The following is a 22,118-nucleotide window of genomic DNA, read 5'->3' on the forward strand; positions in this document are numbered from 1 at the left end:
GGAACGTGATCTCAGCTATTCAGGCTTGAATGACAATCAGTTGATATTACTTGGATTATTACTACAGCACCCTCCATAATGTTTGGACAAGGACCCATCATTTATTTACTGTATTTCCTTAAGTATGTAGAAATGAAGGCTAATCTAGTTTACTTTTTTGAAAAGAAGTTGCTTTTAAAACCACTGATTTTCTGGCACCCTTGGCTCCACTGCCTTACATATTATCTGTTTGCCAGACCAAAAGAGGTCCTGTAATAATGATACAATACACCTCTGGCCCACTAATTATACCCCTATAGAATTCAACTATGGGAACCGATCCACTGGCTCAGGCCAGGCTGCAGTTCCAGAGCCCCAGTCACAGGGGGCAAATTTGACCTGCTGATCAGAAGTCCGGCCATGGAGGTTGGCTGTGGGAATGGATCTGCTGGCTCCGGCCAGGATGGAGTTCCAGAGCCCCAGCTGCAGTGGGCAAATCCGACCCACCGATCGGCTGCAAGAGTCTCGATGAAGCCGAGAGATCGGCCTCTTCACCAAGCCACGTTTTGGGGGGGATTTCTGGGAGGGAGGGATATCATGTGCGCTCTCATGATTTTGTCTGGATTAAAGGAACATCAGTTGCTGGAAAATCAGTGGTGGATCTGTGTATAATCAAACCATTGATCTTGTATCATTTTTAACTTTAGACAATGATATTCTGAATAACATAGTTGCACATTTGTAATATTGAATTAATGGATGATATTGAATTCTCCCCAGATTTTACCTATTATCTTTTGGTTGTGCGGTACAATTTTCAAGAATTATGTTGCAGAAAGAAAGATCTGTAGGTTGCATTTAGCTGTTCATTTCATCATCTGTACTAATTACTGTTCATCGTTAACAGGGAGTGTGCTGTGATATGGATCTAGTTTGTGTAGAAATACAAGTCATTTATTTTAATATAGATTTCATTGCATGAATTGGCAAATTTGATTTTGACTCTTTTTGGGTGGGGAGGAGCTCCACAACTGCAGAGATACACAGATATTTTTTAACTTTTTGAGAGTTAGTCACAAATCAGTGGAGAATGCAAACTGAATCAATTATTACAAATGAGTCTGCCTGCAGGGATCTACTTGCGAAATTGAACAGTCTTTGTGCTGTGAAATCTGTGAACTGGATCTTTACCTGGCAGTATCCATATTAGGAATAAAGAAGAGGAGATGTGTAACTGCCTGGATCAGCGGGTTCCTGCTACAAGGAGAGGTTGGATAGACATTAGACAATAGGTGCAGGAGTAGGCCATTCGGCCCTTCGAGCCAGTACCGCCATTCAATATGATCATGGCTGATCATCCACAATCAATACCCCATTCCGGCCTTCTCGCCATATCCCCCGACTTCACTTTCCTTATGAGGTCTATCTAACTCTCTCCTGAAAGCATCCAGAGAATTGGCCTCCACTGCCTTCTGAGGCAGAGAATTCCACAGATTCACAACTCTCTGGGTGAAAATGTATTCCCTCATCTCTGTTCTAAATGGCAATAGACAATAGGTGCAGGAGTGGGCCATTCGCCCATTCCACCCTTCGAGCCAGCACCGCCATTCAATGTGATCATGGCTGATCATCCGCAATCAGTACCCCGTTCCTGCCTTCTTCCCATATCCACAGACTCCGCTATCTTTAAGGCCCCTACCTAGCTCTCTTGAAAGTATCCAGAGAACTAGCCTCCACCGCCCTCTGAGGCAGAGAATTCCACAGACTCGCTACTCTCTGTTTGAAATAGAGAGTTGTGAATAAGGGCCTACCCCTTATTCTTAAACTGTGGCCCCTGGTTCTGGATTGTTTTCTCTGGAACATCGGATGTTGAGGGGAGACTTGATAGAAGTAAATAAAATTATGAGAGGCATAAATAGGGTAGACAGTAGGGTATTCAACACTAGAGGGCACGGCTATAGGGTGAGAGGGGGAACATTTCATGGAAATGTGCAGGGTAATTGCCAGCAGTGTGGTGGAGGCAGATGTGACAGTGGTGTTTAGGAGGCTTTTAGATAGGTACATGGAAGTGCAGAGAATAGAGGGATATGGATCATGTGCAGGCAGATGAGATCAGTTTAACTTGACACAAACATTGTGGCCTAAGGCCCCATTTCTGTGCTGTGCTGTTCAATGTTCTAGCTGCCGGTTTGTATTGTTTTCAGTGCTCAAATTATGAACATCTTATCTTCCTAATCCAACAAGTAGTTTTCTTTGCCTATGCAAAAGCATCAAATGTCTGGTAGCCTTACTGATTTATTTCTTCCCAAATGATAATGACTCACTCAATCTGTCCATTACTACAAAATGATTTTTGCTTTAACAGGAAACAGCAGCAGGTTTGAGCTGACCCCTGTCACAGCCGTGAGTGTTCATCTGTTGAATAGTGATGGGACTGAAATCCAAGTGAACGGGCCTATTTGTGTGACTATTCCTCTGCCAGCCAATAGCCGTTTGAAGCATGACGATGCTCTTCCAGCATGGAAGTTTGATAAGAAAATTGGTAAGCAATCTAAAAAATTCCTATCAAAATGTTGGACACTGAAGAAAAGTACTAGTTCACTTTTTCAGCACGTGCATTGCCGAGATGATTTAGAAGATAAATAATGTTTTTCATATTAAATTCGTACTGGTAAGTAAAAAAATCAAACCATTTTATTTTTCTGTTGCCTTTCAAACTTTCATGCCCCTCTTTGGGAAGACAAGGTCTATTTTTATCTTGTCTCCAAAGGCTTTAAATTATTACTTTTGCACTATTGGTATACTTGTATCCTTGCATGCTTAGGCCATTGTAATCAAGGGAATTTTATGGTAATTGTGAATGCCTGCCTCCTACTTAAGACAACTCAAGATACATGGTTAGATGAACAAGAGACTGGAGATGTTGGAATCTAGAATAAAAGTGGCCCAGTCTTGATGCAGGGTCTCCACCCGAAAAGTCCCTTTGCTTCCACAGATAGTACTTGACCAGATGGATTATTCCAGCAGTTTATTGTTCGCTGTACATAGTCAGGCTTTGTCAGTGGCTAATAATAAAAATGAACTGCAGATGTTGGTTTATACCAAAGATAGATGCAAAATGCTGGAGTAACTCAGCAGGTCAGGCAACATCTGTGCAGGAAATTGATAGGTGACTTTCTGGGTTGGGACTCTTCTTCAGTCGGTGGCTAATTGACAATCAAATACAATTTGTAGCAAAGCATCCCATTCATCAAATTTCAATCACTTTCAATCAGCCCTAACGGCATATTTCTATGAAAATGGTGATAGTTACAAAGAGATAAGCAATGTCTGAGTCAATCTAACTTCCGAGAAAGTTATTAGTGCGCATCATAATGAAAGGAAGGGCCCATATGAAAATTAACAAATAAATTTAGTAAATGTACTTGGCAAGTATACTGCACAATGGCCCTGGTAGTAGATCCACAGGCTCACAGCGCTGGAGAGACAGCTTCAATATTGATCTCTGGTGCAGTAGGTGTGGAGTTTGCAAGTTCTCTTGTACGTGCTCTGGTTTCCTCCTACATCCAAAAAACAGGCAAGCTGGTGGGTTAGTTGCTCACTATATATTGTGTGACTGTGTGTGGTAGAGTCTGAAAGGAGTTGCTGACAATAAGGGGAGATTAAAAAATGGGATTAATGTAGGATTAATATAAATGGGTGGTTGTTGGTCAGTGTGGACTTGATGGGCTGAAGGGTCTGTTTCCCTGTTCAACAGTATCGTTTTGACTGTGCTGGTGCTACATGGTATTTCCAGAAATTAGTTTTGTTTTGAAAATCTGAGGACCAATCAAGTCAAAATCTAGTCTAATTTTGGCCTGCGGATTTCCTTTTGATAATCCCTGTGTCCAATTTCTGGTAAATTCTACTTCTCTTTCTGGAACACCAGGTTTCATGTTTCAAGAATAAAAGGGTGCCAGACCCAGTTAAGCTGCCAGTGATTTTATAAAACAGTTTGTGTGTTTATATGTGTGGACATAAACCAAAATGTGCAAAGTATGTTGTTGACCTAAAAGTAATCCAATGCCCACTGGCAAAACTCTGCATGCTTCCTACGTTTAGTTCCGAATTTTCTTTGACACCCTGATGAAATGGTTAAATATGTTTTTCTCTTGTTCCTCTGAATGTTTTTTTTAATCATACATTTGCTCTGCTAAATACTTGTGCTTCTGTTTTACAGTGGCATTCCCTGTCAACTCTGCCATTTCCTTTCACCACCCTAACCCAACAGCCTGTCACTTTCTCTTTAAGTAGATTTCTTTCTCCTTTGTCTTTCTCTCTTCCTGCCTGTTCTGTAACTGACTCCTGTGGTTGTAAACTGGGTCAGTAAACCTTTGATATGTATGACTGATTAGACAAACTTAATGCAGCACCATGCAGAACGGTGGCTACACGTATTATTGCCATATCCAAGACTGAAAGAGGAAATACATGTAAGAGAGGGAAAAAGAAATGTGCTAACATAGCATAACAATAACAGCACCACAGTGGACTTGAGTTCCTAACCGTCCTTTTAAAAATTGTCAAACAGAATGAGATTAAGTAGGTGATCTTCCATTGCCATTGTAGTACACGTTGAAGGACAGGAGACATAAAGTGAAAGGTCATTTTCAGGGACAATATGTTCAATGTCATCTCAAGCTGAAAGTTGAAAAGATAAAGAATTAAGACTAAAATCTGCACTTAGGTTTCCACGTTAAGTCGAGTTTACTATTGAGATAGGGGTACGATGAAAATTTCCCATTCAGCAGCGTCACAGGCACATACTCAGACAAATGCACTAGAACAAATTATACCTAAATTACACAACATTTCTAAAAGAACGAAGGCTGTGCCAAAAAAACAAGACATCAGTGCCAAACGCCATCAGAGATTTAAAGAAATGTCCGTGGAAATACAACGGATGGGCTATAGTGTTCAGTTGTCAAGGTGGGATTAAGGATGTGCGGGTCGGTTCAGGAACCTGCCTCGCCTGCAGCGGGTTCGTGTTTTGACTTTTTTGGGGTTTTTTTAGTTTGTCCAAAAGTATGTTTTAATGTTTCTCTGTATGTCTTGTGTGGGGGGTGGTGGGGGGGAATCGGAGGAAACCGTATTCAGGCACATACCTCGACGGACAGGCGACTTTCTTCCTTCTCGCTTCTTCGTCCACCTCCTCGCGGCCTCACAGCTAGTTTTGTGCAGCCTTTCCCGGAGTCTGGCCCAGAGCTTCAGCTGCGGCATAGCAGAGACTTTAACATCTCGGGCCCAGAGCTTCAGCGGCGGTGCAGCGGGGACTGTAAGCGCTCCGACATCTGGAAGCCGTGGTCTGTGGAGCTTCTGGCGGCAGGCGTGGAGCGGACTTTACTTACCATTGTGGAGCAGGCGATCCCTCGCCGGGGGTTGCCGGAGAAGAGCTCCGACCGCCAGCCTGCGGCCTACAACATCTGGAAGCCGCGGTCTCCGGTAAGGAGGTGGCCAATTTGGGCGCTCCGGGTGTGCTCGACCTGTCAGGACATCGGCTTTCTGACCATCCCGACCAGAGGGCTTTGACATGAGGCCGTCCGTAGCAGCGACTGCGGAGGGTCAGGGCCTTGTTCACGGGTGAACAAGGGAGGAGGAGGTGGACTGTCTGAACTTTATTGCCTTCCACCACAGTGAAGAATGCTGTGGTGGATGTCTGTGTTGAATTACGTTGTATTGTGTCCTTTTTTAATTGTAACGCTGCATGGTAAATTACATTTCACTGCACCTTATGATGCATGTGACAAATACATTTGAACTTTGAACCTTGATAGCTGTAGGAAAGTAGTTATTTCTGAACCTGGTGGTGTGTTACTTCAGGTTTCTGTAGCTCCTGCCCGATTGTAGGTGAGATAAGACAACATGTCTCTGATGGTGGGGATCCTTAATGATACCCAGATAAAATGGTTAAATATGATTTGTTTTTTTAAACAGCTAATTAAAAAGAAGGGCACCGACCCTCAGCGTCACCTAGCCATGTTCTCCAGACCTGCTGAGTTACTCCAGCACTTTGTGCGTGCCTTTCTTTCCTTGATGATCATTGGAACCTTCTTGAGGAAGTGCTTCATGTAGACGCTTTCAATGGTGGGGCGGGCTGTGCCCAAGATTGTCCGAGCTGAGTCCATCACTGTCTGCAGTCTTTTGGGTTCCTGTGTGTTAGAATTGTCATCCCAGGCCATGAGCAATTACTCAGGATACTTTCGATAGCATACATATTTTTCTTACGTTTAATTCACAGTAACTCAGAATGTTATTAAAAGCCATGATTCCACCGATATTTTGTAACTGCTGTTAAGAAAAGTAAGTAAGTAATTTTATTGGCCAAGTATTCACATACAAGGAATTTGCCTTGGTGCTCTGCCACAAGTAACAACATGACATATAGTGACAGTTATGAATGACTCAGAAAACACTAAACATTAATAATAATAAAACATTAATGATAAAACACCATTGCTTTGTAGGGTTTTCACAGACGACACAAACGAACAAACACATAAAAAACAGTAAGGAGCAGTACAAGTGTTCAAGAAGGAACTGCAGATGCTGGAAGATCGAAGGTACACAAAAATGCTGGAGAAACTCAGCGGGTGCAGCAGCATCTATGGAGCGAAGGAAATAGGCAACGTTTCGGCCCGAAACGTCGCCTATTTCCTTCGCTCCATAGATGCTGCTGCACCCGCTGAGTTTCTCCAGCATTTTTGTGTACCTAAGGAGCAGTACAATGTGGCCGCCATCGTCGGCGCCAGCAGCAGCAGCAGCAGCAACACTGCAAGCAGCTACACAGGATTGTATTATTAGTAATGGAACATGGAATTAATGTAAATTATTTATATGGCTCAGTTTATTCGTTCCCCTCGTAATGAGGTACTACATTGCATTCAAAATCGCAGAATATTTTGGCTGTAAAGGAGTCAAAATATCTCAATCTCGTTCATGACGTTGTAGGCAGAAATTGGAAGTATAATTTTTACCATCATTCTTAAGCTGTGCCTTTCAAACTGGATTTTAACCTCATTTAAAGTTGCAATAATCTCTAATTCGTGTTAGTCCACCTATTTAGTTGTTTACTGGCTTAAGATTTAAGACTCCAGGGACTATCAATGGAGGTTTTAGGTTGTCCATGCTTATGTTCTTCAATATTTCATATTTTTCAACTAAAGGAATGGTGTCAATATTAATTCCAGAGAAAAGCTGTCCGGGATATGCCATAAAAGTATGAAGCCAAGTTATTTTTTTGAACTAATTTCCCTCTAACACCAAGCACAAAAGCACAAAAGCACAAAAGAAATCAAACATACTGTAACTGGAGTGGATGGTTGTATGAGGCAGCTTATAATGTGTATTGTCCTGCAAGGATGCCAGAGATTTTAAAAGGTAAGTAGTTTTACTTTATGACATGCTGCATCCTTCACACATCTTGGGAGCCTTGCCAGAGTAGTAATATTTCAGATGAGGGAGGCCAAAAGAGGGATGTTCATATCTCTGCCAAAACACATATGTTGAAAACGTTGTCCTGGACCTTGGCCAGATTTAAACAATAATCTTTGCTAAACATGCAAGGATTATTCCAAGTAGCTGTGCAACGGATACTGTTAATGAAAATGTAACAAGGAAAATGAATAATTAGTCACACATTTTGTAGAATGGCTCTTAATTATAATATTGAAATATTCCTGGTGGAATAGAGAATGCATTTCACCAGATCTGCTTCAGACTGAACCAGTTAAGCTCACATCATAAATGAGACCACTAATCATGGCCTAAATTCACGAGTCAGTGGGTGTATAAACGATGTCAGTAGCATCTGCACAGAGGAATTGATCTGATCAAAAGTATATTGATGGACAGTGCTCTCGTGTACTGAACCACTTGAAGGCAAAAGGCAGCCCAAAGGGAAAATCTTCAGAGTTTGAAATCCATTCTGTCCTTTTACCAAGTGAGAGGAAGGATGTTGTTAAGCTGGAAAGAATGCAGAGATTTATGAAGATGTTGCCAGGATTTGAGCTGAGCAATAGGGAACGTTTGACTCTATTAATAAGACTTTATTTCTTGGAGCGTAGGAGGCAGAGTGGTGATCTTATAATGATGTATAAGATTATGAGGGGAATAGATAGATAGATAGATGCACTGTCTTTTGCACAGAGTAGGGTAATCAAGGACCAGAAGACATAGGTTAAAGGTGAGAGGGAAAAGATTTTATAGGAACCTAAGAAGCATCTTTTTCACACGGAGGGTGGTGGATATGTGGAATGAGTTGCAAGAGGAGGTAGTTGAGGCAAGTACTATAACACCATTTAAAAGACATTCTGACTGGTACATAAATAATGTAGGCAGGCAGGTGGGACTAATGTAGATGGAGCATCTTGATCGGAATGAAGATGTTGGGCCAAAGGGCCTGTTTCCTTGCTGTATGACTCTATATCTACAAACACTTTGTATAGGTAGGAGAATGCGGTTGAGAGGGAACGATGATCAGCCATGATTGAATGGCAGAGTAGACTTGATGGCTCAAATGGTTTAATTCTGCTCCTATGACTTATGCTCTTTCAAATAGACAATATGGCTGATCATTTGAATCTTTTTCCAGTAGCATTCTCTGCCATCTCAAACTTTAAGAAAGTTTTCCTTGAATTACATAATCTGATTTTTAATAGGAATCACACCCATAATTTTATTTACAGGTGAAGTAGAGTCCATAGGCATAGTTAATTAAGGAAATTAGACTGCGTGAAGGCAGATATGCAAATTAAATGGCATAATGGTTACCTTGGGTTGCAGTGCCTGTTCCTGTTCTGTACTATTCGATGTGTTCATGGGATGTATTGGCAGAGTTCATCATAGGGTTCTACCTTGTTCCAAAAGTAACATGGCACCTTCCCATGTAATCAGATCACCATGCTCTAGCATTGTTTCTTTTGAGATCAAATCCAAGTTGCCAAATCGAAGTACCTGGCTTTGATGTTAGGCCCTGGATGTTAAGAGGGTGGAGGGGGAAAAATAGATCTGCCATGATCGAATGGTGGAGCAGACTCGATGGGAAGAATGCTGGCTTTATCTTGCACAAAACATTATTCCCTTATCATGTATCTGTACACTGTGAATGGCTCGGTTCTAATCATGTATTGTCTTTCCGCTGGCTGGTTAGCAAGCGACAAAAGTTTTTCACTGTACCTCGATACACGTGACAATAAATCAAATGGAATGGCATAATTCTGCTCCTATATCTTATCGTCTTAAGCATAAAAAGATTGTTTAGCAAGATACACCTTTTTTGTATCCTAAAAGAAAGATGTTATGCTTTTACAATACTCTTGGCCTTCTTAAAACAATGTGGAACCATGCCTTAGTGAACAGGAACTGGATCAGATGCTGCAGGAAAATTAATATTTATCAGTTAAAAAGCACAAATCGTTTTTGTCCTTGAAGGTTTCAGAACTATAGGGCTTAACTCTGCAAAAAGGGAAATTGTGAAGGTTGCAGCAGAACATTTTGCAAAACAGTGGGGAAATTGACTACTTTGCCTCAATAAAAAGCTGAAGCAGGAGGTTTAGAATTTAGCAATACTGCGTGGAAACAGGCCATTTGGCCCACCGTCCATGCAGACAATCGATCACACGTACACTAGTGCTATGCTATCCTATCATACACATTGGGAGCAATTTACAGAAGCCAATTAACCCCCCCCCCCCCCCCATCCTATATGTCTTTGGAATATGGGAAGAAATTGGAGCACCCGGAGGAAATCCACGCAGTCACGGGGAGAACGTGCAAGCCCAGACAGCTCCGTAGTCAGGATCGAACCCTGGTCTCTGGTGCTGTGAGGCAGCAACTCTACCACTGCGCCACTGTGCCGCCCATAAAGATTATTTGACCACATGGTGCCAGAGGTAACATTCCATGGGTGTGTCCAGCAGAACCTTCCTTGAACCATCCAAACACTGGTCAAGTCCTTGTATTTGAGCCATTTGAAAGTAGATTCAACAGGGTAAGTGATTTTCTTTTTCAACTGATATCATACCTTATGGATAATTATAGTTTTAAAAGTCCAGAAAGTGAATATTAAGCTTTAAAGTTCTAAACAATCTAGGGCCGGTACTGTAGCGCAGCGGTAGAGTTGATGCCTTACAACGCCAGAGACCTGGATTCAATGCTAACTATGGGTGTTGTCTGTACGGAGTTTATACGTTCTCTCTTCTTCTCCTCTGCTATCAAGTTCACCTCTACCCTATTGTGGACAATGGACTTTGGTTCTGGAACTGACAGACTACTATGCTGATATGCAGAATATAGTTATCAGCAAAATTCTGCACTCTATCTTCCCCTTTGTACTTGAGCTTGACTTGAATGTGTTTATGTATAGTATTATTTGATCTGACTGGATACCAAGCAAAACAAAGCTCTTCATTGAGGCTCAATACATGTGACAATAATAAATCTAAACCTAATCTCTCCCAAAATATTCTCCTCCGCTAGAACTATTGTCCATAAGAGAAAAACAACTCAACAGTGGGCCAGACACGGATCTCTGGAGAACACGGATAGGTGATGTTTCAGATTGTGACCCTTCTTTGTTATAATTTCTGTTCTTTTTCCCCCCTCCATCACCAGCAACCGTGTCAAACCATTCTGTCCTACTCCTGTCATGCTTGTCACTAAAAATCTGTTGGTAATTAGTAATTGATGGTGATGTGATTGACTGCACATTAATCAGCTTGAAATGTCTAATTACTCTATGCATAGCACAGAGGTTACCCACAGTCTATGTTATATTGTGGTGCATAATGCTACCTGCATATGGCAGGTGTTATTACATGCCACTTTTGTTGTTAAATTTACAATCTACTTATTGAACAGATTTTTAAAAACCGCATTTAGTTTAAGTTAGAGATACAGTGCGGAAACAGGCCCTTCAGCACACCGAGTCCATGCCGACCAGCAACACCATACGCTAACACTATCCTACACACTAGGGACAATTTACAATTATACCAAGCCAATTGACCTACAAACCTGTACGTCTTTGGAGTGTGGGAGGAAACGAGATCCCGGTGAAAAGCCACGCAGGTCATGGGGAGAAAGTGCAAACTCTGTGCAGACAAGCACCCGTGGTCAGGATCGAACCTAGGTCTCTGGTGCTGTAAGGCAGCAACTCTAATGCTGCACCACCATGCCGCCCACATTGTAAATGATCTAAAATTAAATAAGGCAAAGGACCATTTCTAATATTTTAATGTAAGTTTATAGAAAAGTTGTAAGCCAGTAGTTTTTGAGGAGGGTTTCGGTGAATTAGATGCATATTGCCATACTTGAGGAACTGGTTAGAGAGTCAACTCATTATATGCATTATAATAATTAGGGATATTCATTTTTGCCAAAGAAAAACATATATACTGACAATAAATAGATGTAATTGAACAATGTGAGCTAAATTGCTACTTGAAGCAGTGGTTAGAGGTTCCAAATTCTAATTTAGGATATGATCTTCTACATATAGAACATTAAATGGCAGGATTGATATTTCCTGCTGTGGGAATTGTGTATACGAGACCAACTCAGTGTCTAGAGATGGTAGCTGATGAGATTAGTGCTGATGCAGGCATTTTCTTGCTTGTTAATAACATTCCGAAATAACTTCAAATGTTCTGTGAATCTCAGCTTTCAGCAGCGTCATTTGCAAAGAACACTCACAAAAATAAAAGCTAGCAAATTATGTCATAGGTTTCTCATTAAAATCACGTAAAGTTGTGAATTTGAGAAATAATTTTCTTGCTCATCTATGTCCAGTGGACAATGTGGCTTATGGTTCTTTGCAGACATTAATGATTGAAAGAAAATGTACATGGATCAGGTTTAAGTGCAGCATAGAGTCATAGAGTGATACATGTGGAAACGCCCTTCAGCCCAGCTTGCCCACACCGGCCAACATGTCCCAGCTACGCAAGTCCCAACTGCCTGCACCTAGTCCATATCCCTCCAAACTTGTCCTATCCATGTACCTGTCAAACCTCTTCTGAAACGTTGGGATAGTCCCAGCCTCAACTACCTGCTCTGGCAGCTTGTTCATTACTCCCACCACCCTTTATCCGCATGTCCAGAAAAACTCAGTTGGTCACGATTGCTTTGCTGCCTGTCCCGCTGAGTTACTCCAGCACTTTGTGTCTTTTTTTGTATACTGGCATCTGCAGTTACCTGTTTCTAGGTTTAATTGCACATCAGTTTTTGAAAACATTTGTCGTCTTGATCTTCGTTTGGTTGAACATCATTACTACAACTGCATGGGGCATCAACGAGGCCACCACTGGACACGTACAGTTGTAGTCACATTTAGGGAAGGAAAATGTTTCCTTTGAGAAGCTTGCAAGCTAGATGCAGTAAAGAGCTGTCGGCTGGCAAAGGATAACACAATCTGATCCAAGGGTTAGTTCCATAGGACAGAGATGGGGAAGAATTTCATTTAGAGGATGCTGAATCTTTGGATCTCCGTACCCCAGAGAGCTGTCAATACTGAGTTTTGAAAAATGAGATCAATTTTTAGATCTCGGGGGAATGTGGAGTTATAGGCATAACATCGGAGAGGGAAGTTGATGTCAATGGTTTAATCAGGCCTGATCTTTCTGAATGGCAGAGCAGGCTCAGTGGCCTATTCTTTCTTTAGATGGATGGATTCATAACTTCACTCTTCCAGTGCAAAAATAGACACAACCATACTAAGTTGTAAACCACAGGTGAAGCCTGCTTTGTTGTAACTGCAGCTGTAAAGTGTCCAGGTTTGGACAAAGGGTGAAGATACACCTGAGCTCAGTGGTTTCTCATTGAAGATGCATGGTGCAAATATAGCCCTCGGAAGAATGGGAACTGCCATGCACTGTAGTGTGTTTATGTGAAGAGATTATGCTGGCAGTGTACATTTTTGTTGTTATTCCTCCTTATAAAATGGGATGACCATTAATTGGAATTTGGTATAGTCATTATTGTGAATTATTGACAGCTCCAAACTGCTGCTGGTGAAACAACGTCCTCCAGTACTGTTGTGGTTGGGAGTTCCAGCATTTAGACGAGCAGCAAGGTAGGACCAGCAATATATTCGGTAGTGCAGTAAATCCTCACTCTAACAGACCATGGGGGGGGAAGAGGTGTTGTCAGTTATTGCCGATTGTACGCTATAACTGAGTAAGGGATTACCATTGCATAAATAGTAGAAACATATAACGACAAATGCTGGTTAAAGGATACAAAGTGCTGGAGTAACTCAGCAGGACAGGCAGCATGTCTGGAGAACATGGATAGGTGACGTCTCGGGTCCAGACCCTTCTTCAGACTGTTGGTCTGGAACTGGACCTGGAATCCAGGTGAGTTGATAGTTGGGGAAGAGGCGAGGAGGCTCCTTTTCATATCTCTCGTTTCCCTCTCCCCCGACTCTGCCTGAAGAAGGGTCTCGACCCGAAATCTCACCTAGTCCTTTTCTCCAGCGATGCTGCCTGACCCGTTGACTTACTCCAGCTTCTTGTGTTCTCATGTGCCTGGTGCCCTTGTCATCCTCAGCAGCAGAGACGTGGATTCGGGAGATGTTGTTAGAGTGGTTGGGCTTGTAATTACTGTGCTTTTGGTAGATAACATGCACTGAGTCATTGTGCGGTGGTGGTGGAGCGGATGAATGATTAGCACAGTTCATTGGTGCCAATCAGAAGCAGACTTGAAGGGCCATTATGTTCATCAAAACAGAGAGCATCAGATTTCTGGGCCTTAACAGAATTGTGGGATATGGGGATAGTGGTGCTGAGGTGAAAGACTAGCCATTATCATCATCAATGACCATGTGTCCTATTCCTGCTTATATTTCTTAAGTTTTTTGTTCTGGAAGGCATCCAGCTTGTTGAGATTGGTTGGAACTGCACACGTGTAGGCATGATCGCTAGACATGAAAACATCGAAGAAGGAGCCTTCCTGTTAAATTGGTGCCTCAGACTCCCTGGAGGCAGGGCCTGCAGGTTGCTGAGCACTTTATTTTCCCATACAAAGAGATCTAGTTGTCCGAGTGCATGAAACACAAAGGGCTGGTGTGTCAGTGGAATAAATATTTATGATGGTTTATGGACTGTTAACCTTTGTTGCAAAGGATGGGTAACATGATTGCAGGTAGGTTTGGATGCAGCTTCATAAGATGTTGGTGATTTGTTGCCTGGCATAGTATGCATTATTTTGGTCTCCAATTTTCGGAATGACATGTTTGTGGTGGACTAGTGTAGAGATGGGCTCATAGAACATGGAATGGTGCTGAAGTGGAACAAGCCCTTAAGAAAATGTAGGTATGTTACAATACCTACATTCAGTGGCGCTGCAGTTCTGCAACTGGCCGTGTGCGCGACTTTGGCGCCTGTGAGGGGGGGGGGGGGGGCCCGATTAAAACGTCGTTTTCTCCTGCCTGTCCGAGATATATTTTCTCGGGCTGCCAGGTGATGCAGAAAAATCATTCCGAAGTCCGTTCTCTGAATTTTTTTTTTAAATCGCTGGAGTAAAATAAAAAAGCGACTTCTAACGCCGACAACAGGACGGATCTCATGTAGGGGACAAAACATAAGGTATGTTGTTTAGTTTACATATAAACTTGTTTCTTAGGATGACTTTAATCCAAATTTCATTGGCGAAAATGTGATTTTGGCCCCATACGAACCGGCAGTGTTTTTCCTGCCGATATGGGGTTCAATTCACTGCAACTGCAACGTTCCAATCGATCGCGTTCCACAAAAACCCACTCACAAGATGATTTAAATGGCCATTAATTTACAGGAATTAAACATTAAAATCCTTCCATTTGGCCTATAAATTCATGACAATGAGATTTAAAAATCATGTTATATTGTAAATTCTTGTGTGAATGTTATTTGGACACTTAGGCTATTTAAAAATGTTAACCTTTTCTTAAGAAATGGATAGATGTTTAGATCTAGTAATTGAATTTTGTAAGCACTGAATTAGGTAACTAACTAATTATATGCTTTAATTTCAGTTCATCCAAGTAAGATTGTTTCATATTTGTTTCAGAATGCTTCAATCTATAATAATTGAAAATTTCTTTCAGTTCTCTTAATTTTTAAGAAAGTTATAGGCTTTTGACTGTCCTTGATCACAGCTTTTGTGTTAAGCCAATGGAAAAGCAATATGCTAATTTCCGAGTATGAAAATGTCCATAACTTTTTTAATACTGAAGATATGAAAGTGAATTAGGTGTCAAATTAAACTTTTTTTTATGCTTTATCTGATGGGATAAATTGCAGACTTGATTTTTTAAATCTCAAAATGTTGTAACATTGCTAGAAAATCTAAGTTTATCTCTTCTGCCTGCGCGTGAACCATATACAATACAATACAATAACACTTTATTAGCCAAGTATGTTTAGCAACATACAAGGAATTTCATTTGCCAAGTCAGTCATACAAATAAAAAGCAACAGAACACACAAAATACATTTTAACATAAACATCCACCACAGTGACTCCTCCACATTCCTCACTGTGATGGAAGACGAAAAAAAAGTTCAATCTTTTCCCTTGTTTGTGCACCCGCGGGTTGGGGGCCTCGAGCCCTCCGTTGACGAGACGATCTTATGATTTGATGAGACGGGCCCTCCGCGTCGGGGTGATCACTCCTGCATCAAGAGGGTATCTCAGCTACCCTGCGCCGAGCGATTGAACCCGGTATCAGAGCTTGTCGAACCTTCTGCATCATTCCCGAGAGTATGATCTCTTGATGGTAAAGTCCGCAGGCCGCCGTTGGAGCGATCCCAAGCAAGGGATTGGCTCCGATGGTAAGTCCACGCCCCGCGGTGGGGCTCAAAGTCAGTCCCGAGCGAGGCCTCCAGCTCCAAGATATTGCACCATCTTTGAATAGCCATATGTGCCTATCTGAAAGCCTCATAAATGCCACTATTGTATCTGCTCCATCACCACCACCTCAGACAGCGCATTCCAACACCCATCACTCTCTGTGTAAAACGCACCACACATCTTCTTTAAACCCCACACCCCTGACCTTAAAGCTAGTCTTTGACATTTCCAGCCTGGGAAAAAAACATTCTAACTGTCTACCCTCTCTCTGCCTCTTCTTATACATTTATCGGGTCACCACTCAATCTCTGATGCTCCAGAAAAAACAATCCAAGTTTGTCCAACATCTCCTTAAGCTCTCTAATCCAGTTAGCATTATGGTAAACCTCTTCAGTGCCTCTCCAAATTCTTATCTTTCCTATAATGAGTTGACAAGAATTGCACAAAACACTCAGAGTGTTCTGTGATGTTTTCTGATGATGAAGGCATCACAATAATAAGGAAGGTTAGAGTGGGCCTGTACATATTGTTCAGATGAATGAGAGGTGATCTTATTGAAACATATGATTCTGAACGGGACTGATGAGCTGAAAGCTGAGCAGTTGTTTCCCCTGATACAGATATCCAGAACTAGAGGGCAGAGTTTCAGAATAAGGTGTCGTCCATTTCAAATAGACTGGTGAGAATTTTGTTCTTAGAGGGCTGAGGTTCTTTGGCATTCTCTATCCCAGAGAGCTGTGGAGGCAGGGTCCCAGATGATGATTCAAGGATAAATAGGCTGATGATTGAACTACGAGGAGTTGACAAGTATGGAGGCAGTGCGAAAGTAGTGGTGAAGCTGCAGTTGAATCACACTCTACCTTATTGAATGTTGGAGGGGTTTAATTAACCAACTGATTTATTTCTGCTCCTGTTTTGTATCTTCTTGTAATACATTGTACTTCCCTGTCAGGCACGGAAATCGCTATCAAAATATGGAGGGGACTGGGGGACAGGGGGGACACAATTTTTTGGCAGCCGCGCGCGCGCATGCGCGAGGCTTCGGAGGCTCAATCCAGCGCTAAATGCAGCTCAACTCTGCCTGTCTCGCCGGGTTAACCTACAACCCTGCCTGGACTGACGGGACACCAGCGCTGCTTCTCCGCGCTGGCTGTGGGCCTGGGGCACCACTCCCATCTGACTCCCGACCTCTCTGGTCACCCGTGGGGGGGGAGGGCACTCGTGTGGGGACGGGACAGCGCCGGAGACCCGGGATCGATCCTGGCTGCGGATGAAACGCAGGTCTGTGCCGAGAGTGTTTTGCGCCTCTCCCTCCTCCAATCACCGCGCTGAATCATCATGTCCCGCCCCCGACATCTCTCTCGTCCAATCGGCGCCCTCGATCAGTAATCCAACACCACTGTCTCGAGGAAAGCGGAGATTTCATCGGGTTTTAAAAACCGGATGACAAAAACTTGGTGGGGACTGTCCCCCAACTCTCAAAACAGAGGGGGGACGTGTCCCCCCGGGATTTCCGGCCCTGCTCCCTGTATAAAGATTTAAATGCCTTTTGTGGGTGTTCTTGCAGATAGCATCACTTGAGAATTGATGTCATTTTATGTCACGGTATGTGTCTAGAGAACTCCACAAGCACTATTGGTATCACAAGATCCAATCAGTATAGTTTAGTTTAGAAATACTGCGAGGAAACAGGCCCTTCGGCCTACCGAGTCCGCACTGACTGCAATCCCCGCACATTAACATTATCTTACACCTACCAAGGACAATTTACACTTATACTAAGCCAATTTTACCAAAATACCTGTATGTCTTTGGAGTGTGGGAGGAAACTGAAGATCACAGAGAAAACCCATGCTGTCACGGGAAGAACGTACAAACTCCTTTCCTTATTAATAAAATACATTTCAAGAGTGTATGAAAAAGTTCCACCATGCTACAAACTCTCTCAGCTATTAGAGTCACACAGCACAGAAACAGGCCCTTCGGCCCAACGTCCATGTCGACCAAGATGCCCCAAACAATCTTCCTGATATAGTAGTGGCCAGAGGATCTGGGGTGACAGAGGAACTGAAGGAAATCCACATTAGGCAGGAAATGGTGTTGGATAAACTGATGGGACTGAAGGCTGATGGTCTGCATCCCAGGGTACTTAAGGAAGTGGCTCTGGAAATCGTGGATGCCTTGGTGATAATTTTCCAATGTTCTATAGACTCAGAATCAGTTCCTGTGGATTGGAGGGCAGCTAATGTTATCCCACTTTTTAAGAAAGGCGGGAGAGAGAAAACAGGGAATTATAGACCAGTTAGCCTGACATCGGTGGTGGGGAAGTTGCTGGAGTCAATTATAAAAGATGAGATAGCCGCACATTTGGATAGCAGTAACAGGATCGGTCCGAGTCAGCATGGATTTACGAAGGGGAAATCATGCTTGACTAATCTTCTGGAATTTTTTGAAGATGTAACTAGGAAAATGGACAAGGGAGAGCCAGTGGATGTAGTGTATCTGGACTTTCAGAAAGCATTTGATAAGGTCCCACATAGGAGATTAGTGGGCAAAATTAGGGCACATGGTTTTTGGAGAAGAGTGCTGACATGGATAGAGAAGTGGTTGGCAGACAGGAAACAAAGAGTAGGGATTAACGGGTCCCTTTCAGAATGGCAGGCAGTGACTAGTGGGGTACCGCAAGGCTCGGTGCTGGGACCGCAGCTATTTACAATATACATCAATGATTTGGATGAAAGGAGTCAAAGTAACATTAGCAAATTTGCAGATGACATAAAGCTGGGTGGCAGTGTGAACTGTGAAGAGGATGCTATGAGAATGCAGGGTGACTTGGACAGGTTGGGGGAGTGGGCAGATGCATGGCAGATGAAGTTCGAAGATGAAATGTGAGGTTATCCACTTTGGTAGCAAAAACAGGAAGGCAGATTACTATCTAAATGGCGTCAAGTTGGGAAAAGGGGAAGTACAACAGGATCTGGGGGTCCTTGTACATCAGTCTATGAAAGATAACCATGCAGGTACAGCAGGCAGTGAAGAAAGCGAATGGCATGTTGGCCTTTATAACAAGAGGAATCGAATATAGGAGCAAAGAGGTCCTTCTGCAGTTGTACAAAGTCCTAGTGAGACCACACCTGGAGTATTGTGTGCAGTTTTGGTCCCCTAATTTGAGGAAGGACATTCTTGCTATTGAGGGAGTGCAGCGTAGGTTTACAAGGTTAATTCCCTGGATGGCGGGACTGGCATATGCTGAGAGAATGGAGCAGCTGGGCTTGTACACTCTGTTTAGAAGGATGAGAGGGAATCTCATTGAAACATAAGATTGTTAAGGGCTAGAGGCAGGAAACATGTTCCCGATGTTGGGGGAATCCAGAATCAGGGGCCACAGTTTAAGAATAAGGAGTAAGCCATTTAGAATGAAGACGAGGAAACACTTTTTCTCACAGAGAGTGGTGAGTCTGTGGAATTCTCTGCCTCAGAGGGCGGTGGAGGCAGGTTCTCTGGATGCTTTCAAGAGAGAGCTTGATAGGGCTCTTAAAAATAGCGGAGTCAGGGGATATGGGGAGAAGGCAGGAACGGGGTACTGATTGGGGATGATCAGCCATGATCACATTGAATGGCAGTGCTGGCTCGAAGGGCCGAATGGCCTACTCCTGCACCTATTGTCTATTGTCTATTTTTTTATAGCATTTTATTTTTTTCCTATAGGTTCAGATTTTTTTATCATCTTAAAGTCTTGAATGACCAGTTTCTTATTGAATTTGCCATTTGAGATGGTTTTGAAGTTAAACTGGTTCATAAGAACCACGTTCATGTGTTAGGTGGTCGTATTAATCTGGAATAGATGTTCTCTTTCAAAAGCCAATCACCCGCCTACATCTGGTTAAACATGCTCCATGAATAAACTTGTGGCTCGTTAAACCCAAGTCCAACGTTTGCAAACATTTACCTGATTTATATCCAAATTAAATTGGACACAGTGATTTATCGAACTCCTGGGATCAGTCATTTCAGTTAAGCAGGAAGCCATTTGTGATCAGAATCTTAGAGATTCATTGATGTACAGACTTTAATAGATGACGTTATTTGAGGTAGGAATAAGTATTCCAAGTGCAGCAGCATCCATTGAAGGCGACGCTTCCGATTACACCACGATGGGTTAAAATAAGAATGCCAAAAAGGCTTGCTTAGACATTCTACTAAATTATTTTCTCCTTGAATACTTTTTGTTAGATATTTCCGTATTAGTTTCCTCAGTTATAGAGTTATACAGGATGGAAACAGTGCCTTCAGACAAATGTGACCATGCTGACCAAGGTGCTCCATCTGTGCTAGTCCCACCTGCCCACATTAGGCCCATATCCCTCTAAACCTCTCCTATCCATGTACCTGTCCAAATGTATTTTAAATTTCATTATAATATCTGCCTCAACTAATTCCTCTGACAGCTGTTTCCATATACCCAGCACCCTCTGTGTGGAAAAGGTTGGCCCCTGGGTTGCTATTAAATCTTTTCATTCGTACCTTAAACCTTAGTCCTCTTATTCTTGATTCCCCTACTCTAGGTAAAAGACCATGATTTTATACCTCTCTATAAAATCACCCCTCGGGCTCCTGTCATGCAAGGAATAAAATCCTAATCTGCTCAACCTCTCGCTATAACTCAGGCCCTCAATTCCTGGCAACATTCTCGTAATTCTTCTCTGTACTCTTTCCGGCTTATCAAATCCTTCCTGTAGCAGGCTGACCAAAACACAGCACTCCAAATGCAGCCTCAACAGCATCTAGTTAAACTGCTAGAAAATGGCTAATTTATACAAGGTATGAATTGTTGGGCCATCTTACTTGTTCAGTGATAGATTACTGACCTGATTAAGTGCAGGACTGTCAAAAGTCAAAGTCAATTTTATTCATCACATGCACCCGAAGGTGCAGTGAAATGAATTTGCCAGCAGCGATACAATCAAAAAGAACACACAATACACAATAAGATTTAACACAAACATCCACCAAAGCATTCTTCACTGTGGTGGAAGGCACAAAGCTCAGTCAGTCCTCCTCCTTGTTCAATCGTGGTCGGAGCCATGAACCCTCCGTAGTCGCCGTTACAGACAGCCCGATATATAGGCCCTCTCGTTGGGATGATTGAAACTCCGACGTTGGGATGGTCAAACACACTCCGCGGCTTGGAGGTCCCGAATCGGCACTTTCCTACCAGAGTCCGTGGCTTCAGGATGTTGTAGGCCGCAGGCCAGCAGTCGGAACTCTTCTCCGGGAATCCCCGGTGAAGGATCCCAGGCTCCGGATGGTAAGTCCACGCCACGCCCGTGGCTAGAACATCCGCAGATCGGAGCACTCCTAAATGTCGCCTATCTGTCGAGGAGGTGACTAAAAGCGGTTTCCCCCCTTTCCCCTCCCCACCACCCCCTACACAAGACACATCAAGAGACACTAAAACAAACATTTGGGCACACTTAAAAAAAACAAAAAATGTCGAAATAACGAACACGCTGCTGGTAGGGCAGCCGACTCGCAGCGCCATCACTGACCGAAAATTAATTGCTGAAATAAGGATTTGGAAAGAACATGCTCGCTGTGCATAATTATTATGGTGGCATCACAGTGGAAATGGAAAATGTGGTTCTGTCACGCTAAAGCAATTAACATGACAAATGCCTCAAGAAAAAGTCACAAGTTCACCCTTGTCTGGCTGCACAACTTGAATTTTGAGAAACCATTGTCACTAAGTTAAGAAATTAGTCATAGATTCCCTGTGAACATTGCCGAGGATGAGTGGTAGCAGAAAATGGTGTAACTCTTTTGAATGAGCACAGAGCATATTGATTTGACACAGGTCTTTGGCTAGGGAGTTAAAGATATCTCTATACTTATAAAACTTTGATCTTGAATGTGTATTTATTTGTGTGTGATGTGCGTGTGCGTTTCACATCTCCTCAAAAACACGACGCGCTAATGGCGAGATTTATACATATTCCGATAGAGATTGTCAAAAATTGCCTTATCTGAAAATGTCATGTATTATTTCCGAGTTATTTATGAAAATGTTCACAAATCTCACGTAACTTAGAAAATAAACGAGATGATCTCGCTGATGACATCACAATGGATCTGGCTGCCTGCCTCTGCTCGCGCTGCGAGTGATGTCACCCCTATTCTGTCTTCTGTACTTCTTGGCTTCTTAACTTTCACACCTTTAAATTTGTCACTTAGCGTTTTTAAACTGCTGCTCAGGTCGTTCCGCGCACTCTGCT

The 22,118-nt window shown here is 42.7% G+C and overlaps 1 protein-coding gene across 2 annotated transcripts in view; it reads left to right on the forward strand.

The window, feature by feature from the left end:
- fam171a1 (family with sequence similarity 171 member A1) overlaps window positions 1-22,118 on the forward strand; it is a 167,614-nt gene that overhangs the window by 131,692 nt on the left and 13,804 nt on the right. For both annotated transcript variants that reach the window (XM_033012802.1, XM_033012812.1), the window contains one exon: window positions 2,345-2,521. In XM_033012802.1, coding sequence (XP_032868693.1) covers window positions 2,345-2,521 — 177 coding nt within the window. The remainder of the gene's footprint in view (window positions 1-2,344; window positions 2,522-22,118) is intronic.

This window comes from Amblyraja radiata, chromosome 2, assembly GCF_010909765.2.
Source record: "Amblyraja radiata isolate CabotCenter1 chromosome 2, sAmbRad1.1.pri, whole genome shotgun sequence".
Taxonomy (NCBI): domain Eukaryota; kingdom Metazoa; phylum Chordata; class Chondrichthyes; order Rajiformes; family Rajidae; genus Amblyraja; species Amblyraja radiata.